The 24823-nt window shown below is 53.9% G+C and overlaps 6 protein-coding genes across 6 annotated transcripts; 3 read left to right on the top strand and 3 right to left on the bottom strand.

Moving 5' to 3' along the window:
- Window positions 1–803: 803 nt before the first annotated feature.
- On the top strand, window positions 804–3327 carry chsD (Chitin synthase D; the record flags this gene model as incomplete). The annotated part of the gene is made up of 3 exons (XM_036636701.1): window positions 804–842; window positions 902–1068; window positions 1122–3327. 3 exons carry the CDS (start codon window positions 804–806, stop codon window positions 3325–3327), a joined length of 2412 nt encoding a protein of 803 aa, XP_036497557.1.
- A 1950-nt stretch (window positions 3328–5277) lies between these two features.
- On the top strand, window positions 5278–7900 carry hsp88 (Heat shock protein hsp88; the record flags this gene model as incomplete). Its single annotated transcript, XM_036636700.1, has 5 exons — window positions 5278–5290; window positions 5377–5438; window positions 5534–5565; window positions 5633–7556; window positions 7613–7900. 5 exons carry the CDS (start codon window positions 5278–5280, stop codon window positions 7898–7900), a joined length of 2319 nt encoding a protein of 772 aa, XP_036497554.1.
- Window positions 7901–8520: 620 nt separating this feature from the next.
- CGCS363_v004850 (Eukaryotic translation initiation factor 5B) lies at window positions 8521–11917 on the bottom strand (the record flags this gene model as incomplete). The annotated part of the gene is made up of 4 exons (XM_036636699.1): window positions 8521–8767; window positions 8821–10820; window positions 10894–11400; window positions 11459–11917. 4 exons carry the CDS (start codon window positions 11915–11917, stop codon window positions 8521–8523), a joined length of 3213 nt encoding a protein of 1070 aa, XP_036497555.1.
- Window positions 11918–12778: 861 nt separating this feature from the next.
- Window positions 12779–17103, bottom strand: CGCS363_v004849 (uncharacterized protein; the record flags this gene model as incomplete). The annotated part of the gene is made up of 5 exons (XM_036636698.1): window positions 12779–14616; window positions 14674–14987; window positions 15073–15593; window positions 15648–16793; window positions 16870–17103. The coding sequence occupies 5 exons, from the start codon at window positions 17101–17103 to the stop codon at window positions 12779–12781; spliced, it is 4053 nt and encodes a 1350-aa protein (XP_036498542.1).
- Window positions 17104–20065: 2962 nt separating this feature from the next.
- gyp10 (GTPase-activating protein gyp10) lies at window positions 20066–21432 on the top strand (the record flags this gene model as incomplete). Its single annotated transcript, XM_036636697.1, has 3 exons — window positions 20066–20237; window positions 20305–20460; window positions 20540–21432. The coding sequence occupies 3 exons, from the start codon at window positions 20066–20068 to the stop codon at window positions 21430–21432; spliced, it is 1221 nt and encodes a 406-aa protein (XP_036498541.1).
- Window positions 21433–21595: 163 nt separating this feature from the next.
- Window positions 21596–23647, bottom strand: P2 (Vacuolar protein sorting-associated protein 52 B; the record flags this gene model as incomplete). Its single annotated transcript, XM_036636696.1, has 2 exons — window positions 21596–23133; window positions 23197–23647. The coding sequence occupies 2 exons, from the start codon at window positions 23645–23647 to the stop codon at window positions 21596–21598; spliced, it is 1989 nt and encodes a 662-aa protein (XP_036498544.1).
- Between the last annotated feature and the right edge of the window lie 1176 nt (window positions 23648–24823).

The raw sequence follows: 24823 nt of genomic DNA, 5'->3' as shown, positions 1-24823 counted from the left end.
GCGTGTTGCCTAGGGTCGAGTCTCGAACCCATCGGTGCCTCTCCGTCGACGGCCCCTTTCCCTTTCCGTCGCCCCCCCACGTCAAGCTCAGGACCTCTCAAGACGTATATACAAGCCGGTCAACCCGTCCCATCATCTGATTGTCCATTCAGCGCCTCTTTAGCTCCCAACACTCCTCAGCTCTTCTTTGTTCTCGGCTGCTGATCCCGCCGATGATATACTCGTTGACCTCATAAGACCTGACTGACGACTCGATCATATCCGACCAACCTTGTGGCACTTGGGAAGCCAGAAGGGGGGAAAGCGTTGGTTTGGGAGGTGAGTTGATGCCTCATCCGGTATCTGAGAAGGTACCCCAGACTCACACGCATCAAAAAGGCAACGGCGCCCACAAACATTCGCCTTTGGGAGGACAAAACCCGTCTCTCGGGAGCATCTATCCCATTAGCAAGTACGGAAATCAGCCGCATGAGCAGTGGTGCACTGGTTCGAAAAGTCCTACGCCGGGTCGCCACCCTCCGAGCTACGATACCTTCCTCCAGCACGACTTTTCCTGTTCCACAAACTCTCGGGAACCAGTAATAAAGATAGCACAACCCAAACAAGCGAACTGCAACTATCCGAACACACCACGTCGAACCTGCACGATCCCGTCTCTTACACCGCGACTTGAATTTTCTTGGGACGGCTAAGGGGCAACCTTCCGTCAGGCACTTCGCCCTCCCGGGTTTGGCAAACGAGCCTGCATAGCTCTTCAGCTCATCATCTGTAGCTCAGAGAACAACAGATATCGATCATACAAGATGGCGGGCGATGTGGAATACTCATGGGCGCCCAAAGACGTAAGCAACGACCATTTGACAAAGACTCTTTGGCCAGTCTTGACTAACGCGATGTTCAGATCGTTTATACGGCGATTGTCGGCGTGGTGATGCTGGCTGCCATCTTGGAATGGTTCTTGTGGATTGCTGCATTTTGTTACTGCCTGTGGAAGGTCTTCCTCAAGGCCGAACATTGGACTATTAGGGTACTGGCAGTCGTCGTTGGCATCCTGTTTACATGCTTCAGGTAAGTACTCGGCGTGCGAACCATATCCTCGGACCCCACTGACCCTATTGCAGAGCCATTTTCCTCCCCATCATGATCGTCACTCTGCCGCTACCTAGTGTGGTCGTTGCAGTGTGGCCTGACGCCATGGTCAAGGGCCTTCAATGGTTCGCCTTCTGGAGCTTCGCCGGTCTCTTGACCATTCCGTGGCTCTTCTGCGTTTACCAACTGGTCACAAATCAGCTGGGTCGCACCAAGAGAATCAAGCAGGTTCTCGACGAAGTCTCCGCACCAAAGGTTGTGATCGTCATGCCCGTTTACAAAGAAGACCCCGATGTCCTTGTCGTCGCCATCAACTCTGTTGTCGACTGCGACTACCCGCCGTCATGTATTCACGTCTTCCTGTCATTTGACGGCGACCAGGAGGATGAATTGTACTTGAACACCCTCGAAAAGCTAGGAGTGCCGTTAACCCTCGAGACGTATCCCAAGAGTATCGACGTTACCTACAAGTCCGCCCGCATTACGGTTTCCCGTTTCCCCCACGGAGGAAAGCGCCACTGCCAGAAGGCTACGTTCAAGCTCATCGACAAGGTCTACGAGACTTACCTCAAGAGAAACGACAACCTCTTCATTCTCTTTATCGACTCTGATTGCATTCTCGACCCCACTTGCCTGCAGAACTTCGTTTTCGACATGGAACTGAGCCCCGGCAACCACCGAGACATGTTGGCCATGACTGGTGTTATCACGTCTACGACTAAGAAGCACAGCTTGATCACCCTACTTCAAGACATGGAGTATATTCACGGCCAACTCTTCGAGCGTACTGTCGAGTCAGGATGTGGTGCCGTCACCTGTCTTCCTGGAGCTTTGACAATGCTTCGTTTCTCGGCATTTCGTCGCATGGCCAAGTACTACTTTGCTGATAAGGCGGAGCAATGCGAGGATCTCTTCGACTTTGCAAAGTGCCATTTGGGTGAAGACCGTTGGCTCACTCATTTGTTCATGATTGGAGCCAAGAAGCGGTATCAGATCCAAATGTGCACTTCGGCCTTCTGCAAAACTGAGGCTGTCCAGACTTATAGGTCTCTTATCAAGCAGCGTCGGCGTTGGTTCTTGGGTTTCATCACCAACGAGGTTTGCATGCTTACTGACTGGCGTCTTTGGAGACGTTATCCCCTTCTGGTTCTTGTCCGCTTCATGCAAAACACCATCCGCACTACGGCCCTCTTGTTCTTCATCATGGTCCTTGCCATCATCACGACATCCAAGAAGGTCGAGAACTTGCCGGTCGGATTTATCGCCATCTCCTTGGGTTTGAACTGGCTGATGATGTTGTACTTTGGTGCCAAGCTGAGGAGATTCAAGATCTGGCTGTACCCCATCATGTTCATCCTGAACCCCTTCTTCAACTGGTTTTACATGGTTTACGGCATTTTCACCGCCGGTCAGAGAACCTGGGGAGGACCGAGAGCCGACGCCGCCACTGCCGATGTTGATACCACACCTCAGGAAGCCATTGAACAAGCCAAGGAAAATGGAGACGAACTCAACATTGTGCCGGAGAGCTTCATCCCTGCCACACAGGCTCGCAAGGAAAGCATTGCAGGTGGCAAGGGGAACATGGGACCAATGGGCCGAAAGCACAGCGTGGTGCAGCCACCTTCAAACCTCGAGGGACGTTTCGCAGCCAGAGAGAAGACGGCCAGCGGATGGTATGTCAATGCAGAAGACTCGCCGGTCACCGTCAACCGGTCCGGGCCAAGCGGGTTCGGGCCGGCATGGGCCTTGCAGTCGCGCGACTCGTTCGACAGTATGGTGTCGTCGCAGACCGCTGGCAACTCGGTCTATGTTCCTCGACGTGTGGAGAGTATCATGGGCGACGAAGACCGCAAGAAGTATGAAATGGCACAGCAGAGCCAGTTCAACCAGTTCTTGGCGAATTCTAAGCGATTCGGCGGACAACAGGCTTCGGGTCAGGTGTACGAGTACTCCGAGTCGGAGATGAAGCGAGCCGGATACCATGACGCTGACCCATTGGAAGGGGGCCCTTACACAGACAACGTGAGGCTGGCAAACGTTGATAATCGGCCCAAGTCTGGCGAAGGTCGTCAAGGCCTTGCCGCGTCACACTCGGCACGAAGCGGCCGGAGCCCTCTGGCACGTGCCAGTCTCGTTCGCACAAGCCCGTTGGAAGACGTTCAGTCTGAGGGAGAGAGCTCCAGCAACGGCGGTGGGCCCAGCCGAGACCACTCCCCCAAGGGAAATGGCAGGTGAAGCAGCTGAAAACGGAGACTGAAGTGTGGGGTATGGTGAGAAGAATGGATTCATATGCATATTACTGGCGTTGATACGGGGTTTCAGAGAAGAGTTGACGGGTGAAGAGGTGTGGGCACCATCAACATCATTCCTTTTGTATACTCAAATCGTTGTGCCCACACATCGGCCATGTAAAAGCCTGAAAGCGAAGAGTTTGTTTGTGTTGAGTTTGCGCGGCAGTCGGCAGATGATAACAATATCCGACCTATTAGCAAGATTTACCTAATGCAATGTGGCTTCGAAGCGATTGAAATCTTGGATTGTGATGATATTGGGTAATGAGAGGTGATGGCACAGCCAGTGGTAGGCCAAAGGAGGAAGAACCATGGTAAGCCAAGCTGCTGTGTCGGTCCTGTTCCTGGCCAGGCGGGCAGGTTCGCGTTATCAGCAGTATTCCGGATGATGCTCCGAGAGGGACTGATGATTCTCTAGGTTGGATTGGACGGCAGGTAGCATCTTAGGTAAAGTTGGGGGAAGTCTAGGGGGATGTACATGGCAACAGTCGTGTCTTTGAGGGATTGCATTACACATCGGGTGGATATCGCCAAGATTAGATTAGATAAAACGGGTGGGTTGCACTTGCATCACTGATCAGTGCCTACCTTGGGTACTGAGCAGCATCACAGATGAGCTGCCCGACGCGGATGGCCTTCTCACCGCGACAGACGCTCCGGGCCTTGCGATGGCTCACGCTGTTAACGGAGCACATCTGCCGGTCTACCATTGATGCCACAGCCTCAAGTTCGGCGTTGTTTCTGGTAGCTTCGTGCCTGTGTAGTTGGGTCGGAGCTATTGCGCCGGAACTCAATCTGGATTTGACAGATGAAGGATCCCTGGCTGTATCTGTACCCTGGGCGGGCGTGGCCCCGCGCGAGGGGCTGGCATGCGAAAGAGGGCCAGAAGCGAACTTGAAGCCTGGAGGACTCGGTCATGTCGTTGGATTCAGAGGGATGGAGGACACTGGTATCATGTGGTGTCCTTCACGGGGACCATAAGGCATATCCTTTCCGCCATTGGCGCAACCCACAATGCTTGCCTTGAATGCTGCTTGCTTCGCCTTACTTACGTAGCAGGCTCCAGAGGCTGGAGCCAGTTGGAGATGGCCAAGTGAGGGGTGGAGGGGTGGAGGGGCAGGGCTGGAGGGGTGACGGACACCGCAGGCCTGGACCTGGGCACCTTTCCTTTGGTGAGAGGAACAGCAAAGAACGAGGGAGAATCTTCTTTCCCATTCCGCGCCTACCAATATTTAGCGGACCGACACCTGTTGAAAATTCTGGCGGGGCAGCACACGTTCCCGTCCCGCCCAATCCATGCCTTTGAAACTCCCAGCACGCAACATCCACTGAGAAGAAGCGCTTCTTGCTGTGTACGACTCACTGCCAGGACCACTGTCTTCGAACCGTACAGCGCACCTACCATCCCGGGCCTACACTGTCTACCTTAGGTACTTAGCGTTGACCAAGTACCTCCCCACCACAGCTTCGACCAGGAGTACATCCACACACACATACATCTGAACTCCCCCCCTTCTTCTTACCTCACCGGCCCCGGTCTGACTAGCCGCTTGTTGGAGGGACGTAGCCTCTGCAACTTTTTTTTCCACGCCCGCTCCCACACACATCCCACCTTCAGGCTCTCTTGCATATCGACAAACTCTTTAAACCTTGCATTTACCTGTGTTCTGTTTTCTCCCAACATCAACGAGACGACCCTTCGACTCGACCGCTTGCGCATACCCTTTCAGCAAGTCGGATAATCGCCATCCACGCACTTCAACCTCCCATCACCATATCTGCCTTCCCAGCAGCGCTGTTTGTGAGCAACCCCGCCACATTTCACCAACCAAAAAAGTCCGCTGGACAACCCTTGTTTACACAACCGAGTAGCACTTGAACACCGCCGCCCATCATGAGTGTCGTTGGTAAGTTGAGCGCACCGATCCCCCTTTTGTCGCCTGTCCATATCCCAAATGCCGGATCGGTTGCTGATGCGCATTGTCTCCTACAGGTGTCGATTTCGGAACCCTTAAGACGGTCATTGCCGTCGCCAGGAATCGCGGTGTCGATGTGGTGCGTACCCAACATTACCTGCCCCTCCCCCTCCTCGAGGAGGGAAAAAATGATGGACTTGCGACAGAACGATAACTGACATTTGCCCTCAACAGATTACCAATGAGGTTTCCAACCGTGCCACGCCGTATGTACTTTTCTACCTCCAAACTCCTGCAAATGCTCGAACCAGTTCAACTGATACCATTCTGTAGGTCGGTCGTCGGCTTCGGACCCAAGTCGCGATACCTCGGCGAGTCTGCCAAGACGCAAGAAATCTCTAACCTCAAGAACACCGTCAGCTGCCTCAAGCGCTTGGCTGGCCGCACCTTCAACGACCCTGATACCCAGATCGAGCAGCAATACATTACTGCCCCCCTTGTCGACGTCAACGGCCAAGTTGGCGCTGAGATCTCCTACCTGGGCAAGAAGGAAAAGTTTACCAACACTCAGCTTATTGCCATGTACCTGAGCAAGATCAAGCAGACCACTCAGGCTGAGCTCAAGCTCCCCGTCTCCGACTTGGTCATGAGCGTTCCCGCCTGGTTTACCGACATCCAGCGCCGCGCTCTCATCGACGCTGCCGAGATTGCCGGCCTCAAGCTCCTCCGCCTCATGAACGACACGACTGCCGCCGCCCTCGGCTGGGGCATCACCAAGCTCGACCTTCCCGCCCCTGAGGAGAAGCCCCGCCGCGTTGCCTTTGTTGACATCGGCCACAGCAACTACACTTGCTCGATCGTCGAGTTCAAGAAGGGCGAGCTGGCTGTCAAGGGTACTGCTTTCGATCGCCACTTTGGTGGCCGTGACTTCGACAAGGCCCTCGTCGACCACCTTGGCAAGGAGTTCAAGGGCAAGTACAAGATCGACATCCACTCTAACGGTCGCGCCATGGCCCGAACCATTGCCGCTGCCGAGAAGTGCAAGAAGATTCTGTCTGCCAACCAGCAGGCCCCCGTCAACATCGAGTCTATCATGAACGACATCGATGTCTCGGCTATGATCACCCGCCAGGAGTTCGAGGCTTTGGTCGAGCCTCTCCTGACCCGTGTTGCCGTTCCTCTCGAGCAGGCTCTTGCCGATGCCAAGCTCACCAAGGACGACATTGACGTTGTCGAGGTCATCGGTGGCGGTAGCCGTGTCCCCGCCCTGAAGGAGAGAATTCAAGACTTCTTTGGCAAGCCTCTGTCTTACACTCTGAACCAGGATGAGGCTGTCGCTCGTGGTGCAGCCTTCAGCTGTGCTATCCTGTCGCCTGTGTTCAGAGTCCGTGACTTCACTGTCCAGGACATCATGAGCTACCCCATCGAGTTTGGTTGGGAGAAGGCCCCCGATATTCCTGATGAGGACACCAGCCTGACCGTCTTCAACCGCGGCAACGTTCTGCCGTCCACCAAGATTCTTACTTTCTACCGCAAGCAGCCTTTCGACCTGGAGGCTCGCTACGCCAACCCTGCAGAGCTGCCCGGCAAGATTAACCCCTGGATCGGTCGTTTCTCTGTCAAGGGCGTCAAGGCCGATGGCAAGGACGACTTCATGATCTGCAAGCTCAAGGCTCGTGTTAACATTCACGGTGTCCTGAACGTTGAGAGTGGCTACTACGTCGAGGATCAGGAGGTTGAGGAGGAGATCAAGGAGGAGGATGGCGAGAAGAAGGACCCCGATGTGAGTGTTACCACGCTTCATTCGAAAACAGTGTCTTCCGAATCGGGAGGCTACCAGGAGTCGCCCCTGAAGCGGCGACGTCACAATGCCGACCCCGAGGCTGGTTTTTCCCCTGCACGTGTTTCTGGAGATGCCGATGAGCCGAAATTAACTTATTTTCCCTCGCAGGCCATGGAGACTGACAACAAGGACGATGGACCCAAGAAGACCCGCAAGGTCAAGAAGCAGGTCCGCAAGGGTGATCTTCCTATTGTCAGCGGCACAGCATCGCTCTCCGAGTCCGCGAGAACCTCGCTCCTGGAGAAGGAGGCGGCCATGGTTATGGAGGACAAGCTCGTCGCCGACACGGAGGAGAAGAAGAACGAGCTGGAGGCATACATCTACGATCTCCGCAACAAGCTCGACGACCAGTACGCCGAGTTCGCCAGTGACGAGGAGAAGGCCAAGATCCGCGAAAAGCTTGAGGCGAGCGAGGTGAGTGCATATTGTTATTTACCGAGAAGTATGCTTCAACTAATCATGATACTCAGGACTGGCTCTACGACGAGGGCGAGGACACCACCAAGGCTGTTTACGTCGCCAAGCTTGACGAGATCCGTGCCATGGCCGGACCCATTGTCCAGCGCCACTTCGAGAAGGTAGAGGAGGAGCGACGAATTGTCCAAGAGAGAGTAGAGGCTGAGAAAGCCGCCAAGCGAGCCGCTGAGGAGGAGGCTCGCAAGGCTGCTGAGGCCGAGAAGTCTGCGGATGCTCCCAAGGATGAGGAGATGACAGACGCTAAGCCCGAGGTCGAGGAGGCTGGCGAGGGCACGAAATAGAATCCCGTGAACTTGGCTGACTTCTGAACAAGAGAAGTAGTGGTGACGGAGAAAAAGAAGCAACGAAGAAGATAGAATAGACCCAAGTTATGGTTTCTTTCGGGTTGGCATAGGGTTATTAGGCTAGAGCAGCTTCGACGGTTATCATGGAATGAGAGCAATGACATGACAATTTGATGATATTCTGGAATTTCAATCATGTCTACAAACCAGGCCTCCCGAGCGATAGTGGTGAGGAGGTTGAGTGCGGCTCCCCTAGTTGCGTGTCAGCATGCTCGCTACGAAGCGGCACGCACACATGGTCAAGTGCTTCATTGAAATTCTTCTCTCTTCTTCTTTAATGACGACCAGAATTGCCGCAAGAATGCTTTTGGAGGGGGGCTTCTTTTTGGGGGAGGGGGAAGATGTCTCGTACACAAAAGTAAATAAACTCTTTTCTTCTCGCAATTCTCTCCACCTACGTGTCCATCCATCCATGTCCATGCCGTCCATATGTTTTCCCGCCAACCTTTTCATCCCTTCATGTTCATACTTCTCTTGGCCAGCCATTACACAACCCTCATGACATGTTTGTGAACCCAAAAAAAATGAAAGACGCAATTGCTTTGGGGTGTGTGCATTTAATGGATGTCGAAGAGAGGCTTGAGCTTGATGATGAGTTGCCACTCGTCGTTGGTAACCTCCTTGCGATAGAACTCCTTGAGCGTGTCGATGGAGGCACGGGAGATGAGAGAGTACAGAGTGTCGGCCTCTTCAAGCTGGCGGCCGTACGTGGGCTGAGAGCCACCCATCTCGATCTTGACAGCCACGGAAGGCTGGCCCTTCTTGCAGACGGGAATCTGCTTGTGGTCACGTTCGATGGAAGTACTGAGTAGAAATTAGCATCTCTCTGTACTTGGAAAGGGGAGATAAGAACTTACACTCTGCCCAAGCTGACGACTTCCTTGACACCCGTTACCGCATTCGTCTTGACGGCTGCAATAGGGGTGTTGACCTTCAACTGACCCTCCGCGACGTCAACACCGACGACAATAGGATTCGTCTTGTTGAAGACGGCAACGGTGTTGAGGACGCAAGGGAAGACGGCCAACATCTTGGACTCCTCCTTCTTCTTCTCCAAAAGATCCGCCATGTGCTTCGTGAAGGCGTCAAAGAGATGGTAAATAATGTCTGCAGTGAAGATCTTGACTCCGACCTCGTCGGCGTAAGACTGCGCCTCCTTGTCGACCTTGACATCGAAGCAGAGCATTACGGCGTAGTCTGCGGCCTTCTCCAACATGATGCCAGCTTGCATGACATCACGCTTGAAAACCGGACCGATGCCAACGTTGGCGACGGGGATCTTGCAATCCTTGAGGAAGTCGAGCAAGGCCTCGAGAGAACCAAGGGTAGAGGCCTGGACACTGACACCGCGGCCCGTCTTCTCGACTCTGCTAAACAGAGTGGCGAGATCAGACTCCACCTCGTCGATGAGGTCGTCCTCATCGTCGTCAGGGCCAACAACCATCATACGAGAACCAGCAATGGCGCCTTCAAGACCAGGAGCGCTGATCTTGACACCCAAGGCAGCCTTGACCTCCTTGTTGTGCACGTACGCAGACTTGAGACGGAGCTCACGCAGTGGTGCCGGCGTCAGCAGCGCACGAATGTTTGTGACGATGGCTCCTTCTACACCACACAAGACTATCCGGTCACCTTCGCGAAGGATACCGTTGGACAGGATGACGTCGATGGTCATGCCGAAACCCTCGATGGCCTTGACCTCGAGAACAGTGGCCTGAACCTCGGAGAGGTACATGAGAGATCCGACCATACGCTCCTGAGTGAGATGCACAATCAGCTTGAGCATGTCGGGGATACCCTCACCGGTGTGTGCAGAAGTGGGGATGAGGGAGACGTTCTTGGCCATGGACTTGTTTTCGTAGAACAGCTCGGCGTTGAAACCCTGCTCGGCAAAGGCGAGCTTGGTCTGCTCGAGACGGTTCTTGAACTCGTTCTGGACGCTCTTGGGCTGGAGAGCCAAACTCTCCTGGAAGCCGTTGTTATCGATCTTCTTCCAGCCGTAGAGACGATCGATCTTGTTGAGCGCAACGACGAAGGGAGTCTTCCTGTCACGCAGCATTCTCATGGACTCCAGCGTCTGGGGCTCGAGGCCGTGCATGATGTCGACGACGAGAATGGCAATGTTACAGAGAGACGAACCGCGCGATCGCAAGTTGGAGAAAGACTCGTGACCGGGTGTGTCGATGACGAGGAGACCAGGGACCTTGAACTCGAACTCGCCGTTGGGGTTGACGACGGCAGTCTTCTGCTTGATGGCCTCGACGGGGAAGTAAGTCGCACCAATCTGCTGAGTGATACCGCCTGCTTCGCCCTCCTGGACGTTGGTCTGACGAATCTTGTCGAGAAGCTTCGTCTTTCCAGTATCGACGTGACCCAAAATACAGCAAATAGGGGAGCGCAGGTTGTCCTTGGATCTGGCAGCCAGAGCAGCCTGGTGGGCCTTCTCACGACGCTCAGCAGCCTCCTTCTTGCGCTGAAGTTCGGCTTGACGGGCGGCGGACTCTCTCTCATCCTCAGAGTCAGACTCAGATTCGGACTCCTCGTCCTCATCATCGTCCTCGTCTTCATTCTGAGCAGACTTCTCACCGGCCTTTCCGTTGGCCTTGGCCGCCTCCTTCTTCTCTTGCTCATCTTCGGTGTCAGCATCCCAGCTGTCCTTGACATCATCGTCTTCGGCGGCAGCAGCGGCCTCCCAATCGTCCTCCAACTCGCTTTCTTCAGCAGCCTTCTTCTTGGCCTCGGCGGCCTCGGCCTCGGCCTTTTCTTTCGCCGCTTTCTCCTCCGCCTCCTTGGCCAGCTGCTCTGCCTGCTGCCTCGCGCGTTCGGCGGCCTCGGCGAGAGCCTTCTCCTCGTCGATCTACATTGCATGATTAGCATCAGAACCAAGCCAACCGATCTTAGGAACCGAAGATCAGACTCTTAAACCATACCTGGTTTTGTTGCTTGCGACCTCCCTTCTTCTTGTTCTCGTAGACGGGCTTCTTCTTCTTCTCGCCCTCGTCGCTGGGACCGACCTTGATACCGGCAGCAAGCATTTGTTGGAGCTTGCGCTCATTGCGGGCCTTCTCCTCCTTCTGGGCTTTGGTCAAGAACTTGCCCTCCTTCTTGAGCTGCTCGATCTTCTCCTTCTCCTTCTGCTTCTTGAGGGCCTTGGCCTCTTCCCTGCGTTTGGACTCTTCCTCGAGGCGGGCTTCCTCTTCGGCAATCCGTGCCTTCTCTTCCTCAGCCAAACGGGTCTCTTCTTCTTGCTTGCGGCGCAGCTCCTCTTGCTGCTTCTGGATCATGGCCAGATGAGCAGGGATCTTCTTCTTCTTACCACCCTTCTCCTCGACAGGGGCCGGAGCAGCGGCGGGGGCGGTGGTGTCCTTCTTCTCCGGAGCCGCCTCCTTGGCGGGTTCGGCAGCCTTCGCTGGAGCGCCGCCCTTCTTCTTCGCAGCCTGCGCGACGAGTTTAGCGCGATCATGTGCAGAGCCAGTAGGTTTTGTTGATACTCACCTGCTCCTTCTTACGCTGCTTCTCCCTCTCCTTCTTCAGCTTTTCCTTCTCAGCTTTGGTCAACACACGACCAGAAGTATCATCGTCTTCGCCGGCCGGGGGAGCGGGTGCAGGGGCGGCCTGCTTGCCCTTGCCACCCTTGCCACCCTTGCCCTTCTTCTCGGGCAGAGCGAACTCGTCGTCCATATTGGCTTCTTCGGGAGCCTTCTCGGCAAGATCGGGGGAAGTTTCGGGCTCAGGGATGGGCTCGACGGGCTCCTCAATACCCCTCTTCTTCCTCTTCTCTCTGTTCTTGCGCATGGTGGCCATCAAACCTCCCGCGCCGCCCGTATCTTCATCTTCGGCTGGCGCTTCGACAGCAGCCTCTGGAGCGCCATCGGCGGGGGCGATGCTCTCACCGAGCTCGTTCTCCCAGTCGTCGTTGGCCCGGGCCTTGTTACCCTTCTTCTTGGGCGGCATTTTGGCGGGTATCAATTGGGCGAACTGGGGTTTGAAAAGTGTGTTCCTGGATGCAAGGTGTGCCCAGAGGGGAGGGGGAGAAAAGGTTGCCAGTTGTGGGCGAAGCCAGAAAATGAGTGACGGCAGAGAATCAATCGAAATTCCCAAGGATGTGTGGGGTAGTTCCTTTTTTTTTTTTTTTTTTTTTTTCCCCTCTCGGCGGGCGTCTCAAGCTCAAAAAGGCGGTACGGCAGCAGTTCAAGTGGCAATAAATCACGAATCACTGGTATGTTGATACTACTCAGTCAACATCCGCCTGATGGCTATTTATCCCAACGAATGTAGAAGGGCCGCCGTGGATGTTTCGTCGAGTTTTGGGAAGTGAATAGGACAAGGACAGATGGAGAGAGAGAGAGAGAGAGTATCCGTACATCAGCACATTCACTGCGGGGCACAGGTCGTGTTTGAAAGTGTGCACCTAGTGTGGGAAGGAGCAGGGGATCCAAAGCCCGCGCAGTGGCACTAAACGCAGTGAGTGGAGGTGCCTGGCAGCCAAGGGTTCCCCGCCCGCGCGCAACCTAGGTAAGGTAGCAGGGAACCTCCCAACGGCTCCTCCACCACTGCAGCACACATTCACACCGTACGAACGTCCGTCGCGTCGCGAGCTTTTCCAACAGCCAAATCTTGGGTTGATAGCAAGAAAATGCATTGGACCAGCTTCTTGTGTCCCTTGTTCAATCATGTTTAGAAGCACAATCCTCGCTCTGACATCTATGGCATGGGTACGTGCAAGCCGTGTTGCGGCCTTCTTTTTAACCTAGCACTATCTACCAAGCCATCCAGCTCGCTGGAAGAAGAGCAAGATCATTGCATCCCTGTGACTCATAGCACCGGACTCAAATGGTATTCCAGCACGACGTATGCCAAGCCGAAATACTTCGATACATCATTGTCATCTTGAAAGGACGCTGTCCACTTTCCATCGTCCAAATAGTCCAGATACTCCCTCAAGAGGTCGATGTTGCTGTCTTCGGATATGAGCTTCTCCAGCGCTCGCTTGTCGACACACCTTTGGAGCAGATCTCCGTCTATGTGCTTCATTGTTGCAGGTGCCTCCCTCACCTCCGCATCGTAATCCTCGTCATCCAGCACCGAAACCTCATAACTGTAAGGAAATAAAAGATGGCTCCTTACTGCAAGGTTCTGTACGAAACGCAGGAATCGCCACGCGTGCATGTCCAACAGGCTGAAATGCATCAACGCCCCATCTAGGCACATTCCGAGTAACTCAGCTCCATCCACTGTGCTGGGTATATGTCCGTATCGTGGTCCATGATCCGTCTCTGACTGCGTCGCCAGTTGCGTCGCCAGCCACTCGGGACGAACGTGCCCACGCCCGAGCTTTCTGACGCTCACAGGCAACGAACCCTCCGCGACGACCTCCAACTCTTTGCCTCTCTGTTGCCAAGGAGTCCAGACTGCTGCAAAATCGCGGTTCATACCGCAAAGTAGAGTTATGGGCCAGGCTGCTGGTCCGTCTGCGCACTCCCCAATATTAAAGAAATCATTTGACTTTCTTGTCGTCTTGTCCATGTGAATGAGGTCCATCTCCTCACCATAGTGGTCCGTCTTGTGATCTATGACCACTACCGAGTCGCCCAAAGTCAGAGCACAGATCTTGCCATTTACTAGTCGCAATGAAATGGCGGGGGAGTTTAGCTCGTAGCTTTTCTGTCGTACCAGCTTCTTCTCACCCGTGTCGAGAACCTCTGAATATAGAGTGCTCCCAGCACAGTACACAAGTCCTTCGTCGTCCCCTACAACGGAAGATATGGGGGCTTGCTCTTTTGACTTGTACCGAGTAGAGAAACGTATCCTCTTTCGCTTCTTCCCCTCCGAATCTCGATCTTCGTCAGCGGTGGGGGATAGAAGTATAAGGCGCCCTCCTCTTGTGGTGACAATTAGATAATGAAACGTCATGCCTGCTTGAGTGAACAGCCACTCATACACCCCAAGAATCCTATCACCGTGACCGCCTAGTCCGTTGACAAATATCGTTGGGTTACCGTGCTTGTCGAGTGGATACGACAAGTCTTCTCCCGTTTCGAGATCCACAAACATGATGTTCGGTTGGTCTCCCACCTGTATCGCAACGACGAGGCACTGAAGCGTCTTGGAGTAGAGCACCTTTCCGGGCGTGCCTGTCCGTAGTGGCAGACGCCTGGGCACTGGTCCGTCTTGTAGGTACAATTCTGTGAACGAGATGCGCTCACCAGAAAGAAGTACCAATGGTAGTCGATTCTCCATGCTATGAGCTCTCGGTATACTGGCAGCTGAGATAACGGGTAAAGATGGCATGGCCGGATTCTTGAGGTCTGTTACCCAAGCGCGATGTCGCGTTGCGAAATACCCAGGTCTCTTAGCTTCAAAGTCTCGCAAGAGTAACAAGGCATCGTTGGAGCAGACCAAGACAGCCCCTGGAACAGACTTTGCGTTGATAGGCAGAACCTCAACTGAAACGGTTCCAAGCCTCTCTCTGTAGATTGCTCGATCGTCAGGAGTGGAGCCTTTCAGCTCTACCGTTATCAAATGGCCGCTTCGAGATCCCATGACCAAGTTTGTCTTCTTATCGGTTTCAGAGACCACGACGATTGAATTGATCAGTTCGACAGTTGAAGATATGTCCATCGCATCTCCTTGCTCCGTATCGTCTACTCCGTCTGTAACAATGTTGGTTAACGCGTCAAAACGTTACCCGTGTGAAAAATTCGACGTACCAGTATCCAAAGGAATGATGAGTGGCTCCTCTTGAGACCGTTCGGCCGGGTATATAGCGAGCCAGGGTTTGTTGTGTCGCCATAAGCCAGCGACTAAACATTCCCGCCCGTCAATGCAGCAGAGCGAGAGGCATGTAACTTCTCCGTCAACAGAGTAGGTATGAGCCAGAGATACCGTTGTCTCCTTGATACGCAAGGCATGGACCTGAAAGCGCGACTGTGCAAAAACTGATATACAGACACAATTACCCCTGACGACTGCATGCTCAACCACGCCATCGATATCCGGGAAGTCGCCAAAGGAGTGGCTCGCACTAGAACTCGTCAGACCAACTTTCGTCACTAACGCCTTTCGGACAGTGCTTTATATTTCTCAGTGCGAGTTTACTCGGAGCTCACCTTTCGTCGCCTTGATCAGGGCCCTTGATAGCAATACACTGTTCAGTAATTTGAATAATGTTCCCGTCAGAATCTTGGGCTGCCGCCAACGTGCGGGACATTGTATCTAGCCGTGTCATAGCCGGATCTGCCATCTCCACTTGTGAAAGGTCGGCCGATAACACCAAGACATCGGATGTCCCTGGGCTAGTAATGAGCATCTGCAGTGGCCAAGTTGCATCGGAAGTCCAGAAAACCCAAGCTCTTTTCATCGGGAGTGTATCAAAGTAGGAGATTATGTTTGCAGGCAGTCCGTAGCGTAATTCAGTGATGCTGCCTTGCGGATCGTTACCGGATACGCAGAGGATTTTGTCAGGAGCTGATACATGACCCGCTGTGCGTTTTCGCCAGGGAATTACTGGCTTGCCCCGGTGATCGGCTGCTGGATTCCAGGATACGAGAGGATCTGAAGTTGTGAAGTCGGCAGCACAAGCCCAGTTCGGAATAGGACCAAGCTGGACTATACTCTGTCGAGGTTTGAGCTATTTTGGTGTGTCAGGCTTCATACTCTCACATAAGCGATGGAGACAGCATACCTGAAATATCATGCCAGGACCAGAATCCCCTGCAACTATGGCGAAGTCAGAGTAAGCATCGTACATGGTGGTGAAGGCGCTGGAGATGTTGCAGTCACATTCGCCCACATTCATGGAAACACCAAGGACGTCTGCCGAGTTGAACTCGAAAAATACAATGACGCCGTCTTCCCGGGCCAGATAGATATGATCGTTTGTGTCGTAGTAGCCTCGTCTTCGAACAGGCCGATCCCAGGCCGTCCAGAGCGGCACGCCAAGCCCATGATGAAAACGTGTCGTGGGGTGGTCCTTTGGATCGAACGGGTAGTGATTCTCAATATCGAGAGGGCCCTGTAGAGGATCTTTGCAGATGCCAAAGGCATTCTCAGAGATGACCAGGAAAGAACTTCTTACTGTCAACGGAATGACTAACAGAGGCAAGCGATGTTCCGGACGTATGCGATAACCACGTTTTTCTTCGGCAAAGACCCGGGCCAAATCGTCGCCGCGTTCCCACTCATATATGACCATTTTTGACTTGTCGCCCTTGACAAAAATGATAAGAAGAATGACATGGCCTTGATCTTCTGGTCGAGGATAAAGAAATTCCATCTTGAGGATCGTGCCCTGAACCGCGCGGGAGTGATGGGCGCTGACAGGGGCAATCGCGTTTTTGCGCATGTACTGATCACTCATGGCTTCCATTGACTCAAGCTCGTAAACGACGAACTTGTTCTGCACATCAGCTACAGCGATGTAGCGGGATCTTGGATCCACAGCCACATGAAAGCCTAGGTGATGGCCCATTCGCCTTGCAGGGTTATGAAAGGGCGAGGCGACAAACTCGAGTTTGTTATGCATGTCTCTTTTGATGAAGAGAAAGACGAAGGTGCCGGTCTCGAGGACGAGGAGCAGCAGGTGCGGTGGCAGTAGACCGTGAGCGCCGATGGGACCAGAGGCAGAGGAAGAATCCACCATGTGAGTGTCATCGTCTTCATCTTCACTCTTGATGTGGTCGACACCAGCATCATCGGCAGTGGCCCGGAAACGTTCATACTTGTTCCCAATGACACAAGCATTGCGGATACGGCAACCAAAATCTTTCTTTCGAAGGACTTCTTGTAGCTGGCCATCTTTACGCAACTCGCTTATGCTCACGTAGCGATCCTAGAGCAATTAGCGAGTGTTGAACATTAGGCTGACGTGGGGCGTAAGCTGATTAGGACTCGGATTCGAAACTCACGCCGACAAAAGCAACATCGTTGTGATGAGCCGATCGCAAGAGGGCAGGCAGCACCCAGCGAGCAATGGGACTTTCGATAACAGTCCTGGTAAGAATACCACAGTCTGGCGGAGTAGGCGGTGGAGGGGCAGCTGGCGATGCGGCCGCGGCCGAACCTTTGGAAAGAACGGTCTTGAGGTCGACGGTCTCGGTCACCCAAGCCCCGTCCCTGAAAACATTTGTCTGGAAGGCCATTTCAACAAATCTTGTCAAGTAAACATGGTTGTGAGGGGCCGAAAAGTGCAGTCAGGTGACGACGATGCAAAGGACCAGGGGCAGAACGTTCAGAGGGACGAGGACCTTTGATATCGCCGGGCGGTATGACGGAGTTCAATTGGGAGGAACCCGAGCTTCGAATTCGACTTGGGGCAGTGCTCTCAATCTTACACAGAGTAAATGAGTGCGTCGATGGGGCCGTACGAGGAGAAGCCGGGTGGTGAATGGAACGCTGTTGCCGGCGTAAGCAACCTGGTGTAGCCGTGGGCAGGGCAGCGGACATGGGAATGTATTGTAGTCTTAAGCCGGCGCGAAAGTTGGGTCAGCGCGGAGTAGACTGAGGTTACCTTAGGTTGCTGTGGTTTAAGAGTTGTGTAGTCCAGTGGGGCCCCACGTTTCTCAAGCCATTGGGGCCCAGGGCAGTAGGTGCGTCTACACTAAGGTACCTTACCTGAGGTTGTCTGCCTACGGTACCTTACTCACGGCTTTGAACCTGCCCAGCATCATTTGGGAAGTGCGCAAACAGTATGGAGTTCTCAGGTGGCTGGCGGATAATTAAAAGCCTTGCCTGGGAGGCAAGTAACACGCGGACGTGTGGCTATACTGGTGCAGGAGTGCCGTGACTTGGATTCAGTTGGTACTTAGCACGCCCTCTTGAGATGAAAAGACTGAGTCCCTGGAAGCTGTCACGGTGTCTGTCATCAGGCGGAGCTGGGGGGGAAACAATGGAAGTCAAAAAGCGACTGAAGCATGCACGCCGCTGTTGGGCCGCGAGGTGCTCCCGAGCTTGGCCAAACAGTACAGATAATCGTTCTACTTTGCATGCCCTCCCACCCATCGCGCCTTATCGATAAAAACTGTCCTACCCCAACCTTAGGTAGGTACGAAGCTGTCAAGCTGTGTAGTTTCCCTCAGCAGGCCTGCGGCGGGGTAGATCAAGTCAGACAGGGCCCTCAGCCACTGAGTGACACAGACGGCCGCTGAAGAAGCTGACCTGGCAAGTGGCATTCTAACCTTGGTACCTACCTAGGTTCGCCTGGATTGACCCGGTCCCGCCATCCCGTCATCCCGTCCACCCACTCCGTTGTCTGAATCGGCGCTAACAAGACACCGTTTCAACAGTGTGTGGGCCGTTTAGCTAACTAGGTACCTTAGGTACCTACCTTACCTACACTTACCCGTCCAGTGGAAAAGCCGTTCATCCCAACAACTGTCGACACGCATAGTTTCTTCTACCTGCGGCAACCGGTGAACCATTCCGGCATGCTTCAGAGGCGACTAGACCTCGGCAGTCCTTCATTTTGTTGCCGCACTAGAAGCGAGAATATCCATACATCGGTCCAGCCTCCAGTCGCAGAGTGTTTGGCCCTTATCGCCGTATCAAGCCGGCTGCAGCAGACAATGGTCGGAAGGAGCATTGGCTGCGCGTATGTGGAATCTGGCCTTGGGTGGAAGTGGGAAGATGCTGCAGGTTCATTTGAATGTCTGCCATCCTGGCTGAGATCCATGTCGCAGTGGTCCATACCGTTCTCACCGGCCGGCTCGGCTTGCCTTCAACCTTGCCTACTTCGAGCTCTAAATGACTCGACGTGCTTCGCGCAACCTAGCGGACGTCTGCGTTTACTTCCGGCAAACGTCCAACAGGAGGCGCCCTGGTATCTCGAGGACGTTGTGCGTTTCTCCAAGAACCAGTCATCTCTGTCAGCATAATTTTGTCGGCAGAGATCTCCCTCTTGCCTGACGCTAGTTAGACGGCTGCGAGCGAACCAACCGGTTGTTGCTCGCCTCGTTGCAACATGGCCAAGACAACGCGGCCAGTGGCATCGGTCTTAACTTCTCTGAAGGTCAAGCGCAAAGGACTTCCACTTTTTCTTGGAGGCTGGCGCCATATTTGTGGATGTAGAAAACCTTTGGAGTCTCCAGGCAGTGTGGCGGCTAGGACGACCGGCATTCGTGGCCGCCTCCCTACCTTACGGGCGTATGTCAGTTTGTGTTCGAACTGAGCGAGCTGTGTGCTACCTTGCATCCACTGCTGCAGGCCGACTTTTTTGACCATTGCTCATGCAACCCTCCTAGCCCACGGAGCAAGTAGCCAAAGAAGCAGAATATGGCGCTCTTAGGCTAGCCAACCGATGCCAACAGCCCGAGCAAGATCTGTCGTTTGTGACAAACTACATGCTCCTTTGTAACGTCCATAACGAGTCCTAAGGGGGCTTTGCAAATGTTGACTTGGGTTACACAACTTCTTGACTGTTGCTGGACACGGCTGGTCATTTTGGTCGAACATTGTTTTCGAGACCTACATACTGCAGCCGGTGCCGTTGTTCTCTTTTTGAGGTGACAGTACAGTTTCCGCAGGCGCAGAGATAGGCTGATCGTTTGCCACTATTGAACATTGACTGGATGGAGTATATGATATTGAAATGTAATAGACATGAGGACGTGATGCAACGCACTTCGTAAGTTTCCCTTCGTTCCAGCTTACCTAAGTACCATGTCCTTCCCGCCAGGGCCTGGACCGCTTGATCCCCGCCAGCAGATGTACCTGGGTAGCAAGGCAGGCAAGGACCTCCAGGCGGCGATCCAGTGGTGCGACAGATCTCCACAGTGGAGGTCCTCCGTCATCGTGGCAGCTTTCGCAGAGTACCTGCTCCGTAACTTCTCTCTTGGATCTTTCAGGATTTGCTTCTCGCTGGCCGAGTAGTTACCCGACCTCTGCTTCTGCCTGCGCCCCGCATCCTACTCCTGTCGGATCTGTCGAGATCGACGGGTCTTGGGGTTCGCGTAACCAACCAGCGGCGACGAGGCCGGACCAAAAGCATCCTTGCAGCTCGACGAGCTCCCAGTTAAGCTAGTTTGTAGCTGCAGGATGCTTGCTCTGCTCACGCGACGAGCAATACTCAACGACTAGACGACGCGCTGAAGGTTGTAATTCGAGGTCATGGCCACCAAAGCGACTGGCGACGAAGTCAAGGACGGCGGCGCAGCCGATCATCTACGTCGCAAGACAGACGATATCCTCGAAGCATGCAAATGGCGGAATGTCGAGGCCCTTGGAAGCCTTGCCAGCACACGAGGTGGTTTCCTCACTGACGATTTGCGTCGTAAAGCATGTAAGTGGCCATCCCGTCGCCTAGCAACTCCTCTGATTAGCCTTCTAACACGGCATTTTGGGGGCAGGGCCCATACTGCTCGGACTTGCGGATAGCGAGGACTTCAAGGAAATAATTGCGACTGGTATAGACGAGACGAACTCGTGGAAAGACCTCCCGCGTCACAGGGATGAGGACCAGGTCCAGCTCGACGTCAATAGAGCCTTCATTTACTACCCCAATCGTACGCTTCTCCTTGCGAAGACGGCCAAGCGAGTTTTGGCCCGACAGTCCCGTCCATGAGCTGACGACCCAACCTATAGACCAGTCTGACGCCGAACTCGACAAGAACAAGAGCGAGTTATCTGATCTGATTACCGAAGTCCTCCGACGATATCCGTACCTGTGCTACTTTCAGGGCTATCACGACATTTGCCAGGTGTTTCTTCTCGTACTGGAGCCGCCATGGCGTGCCCGTCTAGTGTCCCGCCTCTCTGTCCTTCGCATTCGCGACTTCATGCTCACAAACCTTGAGCCAACCGTTGCGCAGCTGCGTCTGATTCCTGACATACTGAATGCTGCGGATCCCAAGCTAAAGCGACACCTCTCCGGCACCGAGCCTTTCTACGCCCTAGCCGGTACGCTTACCATGTATGCCCACGATATCCAGGCATATCGTGATATCGCCCGCCTTTTCGACATCCTCCTCACTCGGGAGCCGGTCTTTAGCGTCTATATGTTCGCTCAAATCGTCCTGAATCGGCGAGACGAGCTCTTTGACAATGACGAAGACGACCCTTCCATGCTGCACCTGATATTATCCAAGGTTCCGCAGAAGATGGATCTCGAGGCGCTGATCGCCAGCACTACTGTGCTGTACGAGCGGTACCCTCCCGAGACTCTATCAGCATGGCGGCGGATATCAAAGGCGAGCTCACTGAAGACAGCGCGGTCCGTCGAAGTCTGCGCGAAGCAGACAATGGACGAAGGATATAGCTTTTTCGAGAGGCAGTTGGCCGAGCTCCGTGCCCTGGAACGCCGGCAGAAGATACTAAGAACGCTTTGGGCGTATAGGAAGGGAGCAGCAGCAGCAGGTTTAGCTGTTGTTGTCGGACTGGTGGCAGTATATTTGCGCCGCAACAGCAGCCCGATCGCAGAATTGGCTGCCTGGTATGCGAAGTGGACAAACGGAACAAACTGGACACACACCTTCTAGACAATGCTTGGTAGAGTCTGAACCTTAGACGGGCAGGGAAAAGTGCCGCGTGTAAATTTAAAGTCCCTGGTAGTAGAGAAAAGCTACCGCACATATGATATCCCATTTGACTTACGCACCCGACGCCATGCCAGCCCACGCCGTAACAGTATGGTTTGTGATTTTAAGCACCCTCCTGGAATGCCGTCTTGAGTTCTTCGAAATGTTCCTGTTGTTCCGTAGCCAGCTTACCACTCACATCGCTGATGATGGTCGAAACCAGCGAGTAGTTGTTGTACAAAAACCGCTCACGCTTCCGCTTGTCTCCAAAGGATTGACTGTATCGAGTCAAGAAGGCTTCCGCTTCTGAACGCAACCGCCGTAAGCTAGTGACCACGGGTTCATCATCACCCGCCTCGGCGCTGAGCGTCAAGACACCCTGCAGGATCTGGCCGAATCTTTGGGTGACAAGATGAGGCGCTGCAGACAGCTTGTTCTGATCCGCAGCCTTGGGCTTAGTGGGCAGAGTATTGGTGAGTTGCCGGACCGACTCGCAGTGGTGGTCCATGACAACCTGTAGCCTAGGCCATAGGAGCATGGTAGTCATGTTGATATAGCTGTCAACGGCGGGAATCTTGCGTCGTTGTAGCTCAAACGCCAAGTGCTGATTGAGCCTGACGCACAGAAGTAGACCCAGAGCGTCGTATGTTTCATTGGTCAACGTCTTGGTCAATGTCTGACCGAGAGCGAAGGTCGGTTCGAAGATGTAGTTGAATTGCCGCGACACTGCTGCTAATGAAAGCGGCGGTGAGAAGTAGGCGGCTAGGAAGGTATACTCTGCAGTGGCGTTGTCAATGAGCGCCAAATTGAAGTTTCTGAAAGGAACTTCGAGGTAGTGAGTCGTCTGGTCCTCCTCGGCCAAGTAAGATGATATCGCGGATTGATTGCTCGTCTTCAAGAGGTCGATGCGGCGCCCCAGGTTAAAAGCATCGTGCGGCGGACCGACCGGCTTTGTTGCAGATAAAACTGTGGCTCTTCGTGATGTTTCTTCGTGTCCAAGGACGTCATTCTTATCCAACGTGTGTAGTTTCAGCTTTTCCAAAGCCTTCTGGTATCGAGTGAACTGATTCACATAATACCACCTCATGGTATTCATGTAAGCCTGGCTGATTTCCTCACCAAGCTTTGAGTGATGTTTGTGCAAGAATGCAAAAAGCTCTTTGAACTTGAGGAAGTTCTGTTGTTGGATGATCTGGGCATTAATGTGGGGGGACCTGAGCGCCTTGATCTGGGCGACAATGAAGTCTCGTATCCTTTCGATGGCTTTCATGGTAAGCTTCTCCAATAGAGGGCCGAGGTCAGCCCAAGCTTTACTCTGCCGCGGACTGGCTGTGTTCTTCTTGTATGCTGTGGCACGTTTATCCACTTCAGCTAGCATTTTAACCCATGTTTCGTCGATGTGACCTTCCGATATCTTGGAGACGACATGGGGGGAGACGCTCAATTCCTCAACCACGGGTCCGAACGCCTTTTCCACTGCTCTTCTGTTCTCAAGTCGGACATTGAGGGCTGTCGAGCGGGCCTGCAGAGTTTCTATGTCTGCGGAGACTGTCGCGAGATCGTTGCGGAAGCTCGTCAGGTTCGTCTCGACGGAGCTGAGAACGCCGTCGCAAGCTGCGATGGACCGATGCAGATCTTCAAATTGGGCCTTGCTAGTCTCATCTGCGCGTGGGGTCAGCATACGGAAGGTTGGCCGCAAAGAATAACAGCTTGTAGAGCTCTTACATTCTTCTGCGGTTTGCCGACGGTAGCCATCGGCATCGTCCGTAGCCGTGGTGTCGGAGCTCGCCAGCTCACGCAGATTCATTCCATTAAAGTCGAATTGGAGCTCGAGATCCTTCTCAGCTATGGTCCCGGCTGTACCATTCACGCCGGGTGTTGGTAATGAGGGGGTGTCCAGGATCCGGCCCAGGATTTCGACCGAATCGGGCCCCTCGTAGGTAATTTGCGATTGCTTAAGGCCGGACCCGTTGACCTTGCGGGAGGCCAGAAACGAGTTGGAAGAGTCATTGGAAACGAGGGAGAGGGCAGAGCCTCTTGGCGTTATGCCGGGTCGTTGAGAGGTGACATAGGGACTGTTGGAGGTTCGTCGCGGCAGGGGAGAGTAGGGACGGCTGCCGGGCTGCGACGGTGACGGAGACGGGTTCGACTGGGCTGCGAGCCGATCAAGCCACATGATGGGCTTGCGGTGGGAAGAGGCTACGAAGCGATTCGGTTGGTGAGGTCGTACACCATGACATCGAAGGATTGCAGTCGATGGGGGGGACGTGGAAGGGGGCAAGCGAGCTGGCTCACTCAGGATACGTAGACCTGTGATATTGACCGGGAGCCGACAAGGCTGATAATCTCCTGCAGGGTGATGTGTTCTGATTGGATGATCTGCAGCTCAGGCTCTTCAGCCACAAAGAGTACGTATCGTAGAGCTTAGTGTGGCGCGGCAGGGGTTCGGATGTTTGCTTCTCTTGATGAAGTCCCGCCCAGAGGTTGAAAGTGCGGGGCAACGTTTTGGAAGGCCGACGGTGCGGGAGCACTGAAGCAAACGTGCGGGGCAGGACTTGGACAGGCGCAAAAACAGGTCATTGATGCATCCAAACTGCGTAAGTGTATCCGGGAGAGGGACGAAGATGCTGCATCACACATGTTGTGCAGAATCCGCGACGTTTCTCGGGTAACCAACAATTCCAGAGACATCAATGGAGGGGTATGTGGGATTGTCTACTGATGTAGAAACAGGTCGTGTTTGTTTTCCGTTGTGGCTTTCTTGCGGTTTCCTCTGTCTGATTCCGACGAGGCGGATTCTATGCTTTCACACACAAAAGACGAGAGGAACGCACACACCCGATGCCAATGCACAGAAAGGAGGGGCAGGCATTGATGAATACTTACACGGTACCAATATACGGGCGCAACGAGAATGACCACGTTTGGTGGAAATGTTGAGCGCATACCGTGCAAATCACTCCCGCCTTCAGGGCCTCCCCGTAGACAGTGGAGGCTCGGACAGGGTGACTGAATTGGCCAGTGTTGGCAGCAGTCGGGTTCCTAGTTAGGCGGCATTAGCGCCAAAAATGAGTGCTACGGACTGTGAGGTATTGTCGCCACGGGAGCTGGACGTACCCGACAGCTTCGATGACTTTGGGCAGGCGCCCGCGTACCACGTAGGCACCTTAGTGAGTAGCTATATTGTCCATTGCTGGCTCGCCGAAACGTATCTCGCCGAGATTCCTTGTATCTCGTCAGCCTCAGAACGAGGGGCTTGTTCCGGGCACTCCAAATCTAGAAAAGCACCAAATGACCTTTCGGCGTGGAGTCATTGGACATGGACGGCTCTTCATGACTTAGACCGACTTCT

The sequence above is a fragment of the Colletotrichum siamense genome, assembly GCF_013390195.1.
Source record: "Colletotrichum siamense strain Cg363 chromosome Unknown KSG_Cg363_contig03, whole genome shotgun sequence".
Taxonomy (NCBI): Eukaryota; Fungi; Ascomycota; class Sordariomycetes; order Glomerellales; family Glomerellaceae; genus Colletotrichum; species Colletotrichum siamense.
This window is presented reverse-complemented; position numbering and strand designations above follow the sequence as displayed.